General features: G+C 41.1%; 1 protein-coding gene across 1 annotated transcript; it reads left to right on the top strand.

Moving 5' to 3' along the window:
• Positions 1 to 367: 367 nt before the first annotated feature.
• LOC117213448 lies at positions 368 to 3,437 on the top strand. The gene is made up of 4 exons (XM_033458793.1): positions 368 to 498; positions 779 to 859; positions 1,022 to 2,917; positions 3,076 to 3,437. Exons 1-4 carry the CDS (start codon positions 420 to 422, stop codon positions 3,435 to 3,437), a joined length of 2,418 nt encoding a protein of 805 aa, XP_033314684.1. The 5' UTR covers positions 368 to 419.

A 3,437-nucleotide genomic window follows, 5' to 3' on the forward strand; every position in this document is an offset into this window, starting at 1 on the left:
ACAAAATAAAATAGTAAAATACATCTTAAATAAATAAATATATATAGAAGTTTCTAACTGTTACAGCACATTAAATGTTAATTATGTTCAGTAACTGTTTTGAAATATTTAGGAGAAGATTCTGTAATCAGATAATCTTTGTACGAGATTCAAGGCATCTCATCGAATGAAACTATGGAAATCGTTGCAATATCGTTCACGCTCTCATTTGTTAATCGAAGTTAGCGAAAAGCAAAGAAGCGAAATCGGAAAAGCAGACAGTCTAGCGAACCTATCAATAAGCCACGGTAAAAACCAATCAAGAACAGAGATTTCTGGAAATTCCGAGAAGTTTCGGAAGTTCAATAACATTCGGCTTATCCACAAAATTCATCCAGTAACCGTAAACGCGTAGACTTTTGCTGACTTTAGGAAGCATCATGCTGCGAGGACATCTCAGCTCTATCGAACTGTTTCGAGGGTTCTTCATCCCCCTTTTCAAAAGAAATCTAACCGTAGGCAAGTCATCTTGAATATAATTATATTTATATTCGTTATATGGTACATTGTATTCTATCGTACACTGGCAATAGTCTTAATTTTCGCGTTGATGTGTAGTTAACCTGTTAACCGTGCCGTTTCTTTGTCGGTAGTCGACGAAAATTTAGAAACGAATCGACAGAATCAATAAAATTTAGAACGTTAGATTTATACAATAAAATAATTCGTACGATTGTGTCTGATATAATAGCGCAATTTTGAACATTTTCTAAAGCTAAAATAAACTTTACACGTGCAGTATCGATCAAATATGCTGAAGAGAAAGATGCAAGAAAAGCAGATGGAATGTTCTCTTGGCTAAAGGACTTCCTCAAACCAGGTAACAGATTAAGTTTCCTATCAATTAATCCTCAACGTATCGCTCTAACATTACCCTACGGTCAAATCAAATTACTTGTCGGATATCCTCAAATTCACGTGTCCTAACGACGTATGCTTGAATCGATAGTTGCGATCTCAGCGCTAATGTAACGCTTTGTAGACTATAGGATCGACGAAATAGGATCATTGCCCGAGTATTTGAGGGTTAAACAAACGGTAATTAATTTCAAACTCGAGGATGCGGACGATCAAGAGGTCAATGCTATCGAAGAATCGTATAAAAATTCAGAGCTTCGCGAGAATTCTTCGACAGAGGTCGTTGGATATCAAACGGATATCGAGGAGAATAATACGACCACGGATTCAAAACCCGATAGAGAAACGCTTAAAGACGAAGATTCTGATTCTATATCGACAAGGATGTTAATGGAAAACAGCGTTACCGATGACACAAATCCAAAACGGGATCGTCAATCGCCACTCGCGCGTCACGGTCTTCTAACTCTGACCGATCTCCTGAATCGCCCAGTCCGGACGATCGTAAGCTGCGCTCCCAGGAGCACGAAGCCACCAATTAGAGAGCCTAACATGCCTGAGAAACGGGACAAAAAGGACGAGAAGAAGGATAAGAAAAAGAAGAAGCCAGTGATACGTATGGAGGGTGGGGTTTCGGGAAACTGTGGCAACGAAGCCACCCCGGATGCTACGTGTAATCTGCACGATAACATGGACGTGAACTTTCAATGGGGTACCAGTCTCGCCGAGGAGGTGGACACGAGTCGACAGTTGGAACCGAAACAAAACTTGAACAACCGTTTGCATCAAATGGAGAACGTGAATTCGTTCGTTGGAGACTCCAATTACTCGAGTGATCAAGTTTCTTCCACCTACGACGTGAACGCCATCCACACAATGAGAAACTTGCAGCTGACGATGAACTCTGCGAAAGATACTGATAAGAAGAATGAAGCAGCTGTCGAATTATCTAGCGGAAAGTCGGATAAATCTTCGGAAACGAACGTTTCGAATGAATTACCTAAAGAAGCAGCGGGCATAGAGTCCGTGAAGAAGATACTGAAAATGTCGCCGATCGTGATGAAGGAAACCAACGTCGACGAGGATTACAACATTCCTAGTAACGCGAACTTCGACGTGGAGATCAACGCGTGGAAGGATCTCGTTCTAAAATCCAAAGTGCCTCTGGACCCTTCTAGAGAGGACTTTATCGATTCAGAAAATCCCAGACGTACAGAAACGCTGTCGATCAGACCGGAGCCTCCTGAGCCGAAACTGGATGTGCAAGCAATACCAACTACCAGCGACGAGACCACAGCAGAGGAAGAAGATCCGGAGTACGCCAAAGAAATGAAACCTAATATGAACGCAAAAAAAGTCAGCAGCCCCACCGACGTTCAGAAACTGGATATCAAGAAATTGCATACCGAGACATTTTGTTTCTCGAAAAGATACAATAACGGTGGTATTAACGGAAAATTAAAATTCCACAGACCCTTGAGTGTTCTAGATTCGTTGGATAACGATGTGAACTTAGGGACTTTGAATTTTTCAACGAATACCGAGGGTGGTTGGAGAAGTTTCGAGCAAAGGGTTTCGGAAGAATCGAGAAGAGTTAATCGCGAACAGACGGAAGGTGGTGAACAGAGTAACGTCATGAAGAGTCAAAGCACGGAGGAAAATGTCACAAACGTGGAAAATACATCGTGGAACGAGAACAATACGGCTCAGGAACAGCAACAAGAAAGAGGGAATTTTGAGCCGCAGGAACAGTCAGACCCAGGCACGAATTTTACGAACAATTTAAATACAATGGGCGAAAAAGAAATCGACGTTTCTTTCAGTCGATCGCAAGCAGAGAATCAAGTTGCACGTGAAAATTCAGTGTTCACGTCTTCTCGGAGGGATTCGAGGAAATATGAGACCGATGAATACATAAATGCACAGGCAGATAATTATCAGTCCAACTTAGACTACTCCAATTCATACGGAGACGACTATTATCCTGGCTACGAGTCCATGTCGTTGGAACCGGCAACAGGTAATGCAATCTTTTTTCATATTTTTCCGATATTAATTTAGTTCTTCGAATATTACGTGCTACATAAATCTCAACTTCTGCCTTTGTTTTTTTTTTTTTGTTAATTATTTTAAAATAATGAAATAAATTAATTTCTCATTCGCAAATATTTCTTTCAGAAAGGCAATCTTCCGGACGCAACGAAGAGTCCGCAAGAGACGAACAACAACAAACGGACGACAATAAAGAATTGTTCGTTAAGAGCTCGGAACAAATGGAGAACACAAGCCAATATGTTACGGACAACAATTATATAAAGGTACCCGGTGATCCCTATCCATACAGTCGAGAACACTTCAATAAATGGCGTATGTGCGAGCAACTTCATATCGGTCCCCAAAAAACCACGGAAACCGAAGAGATTTTGAACCCTCCGATTAACTCAAACACTGGCACACGAATCGACACTCAGCAACCCGTTCGAAAATTGTCGCAGGATTCTCGCGTTCGAGGAAAATGGTATAAAAATGTTCATAGCTAA

The sequence above is a fragment of the Bombus bifarius genome, unplaced genomic scaffold (genome assembly GCF_011952205.1).
Source record: "Bombus bifarius isolate JDL3187 unplaced genomic scaffold, Bbif_JDL3187 scf7180000009102, whole genome shotgun sequence".
NCBI classification, from domain to species: Eukaryota; Metazoa; Arthropoda; class Insecta; order Hymenoptera; family Apidae; genus Bombus; species Bombus bifarius.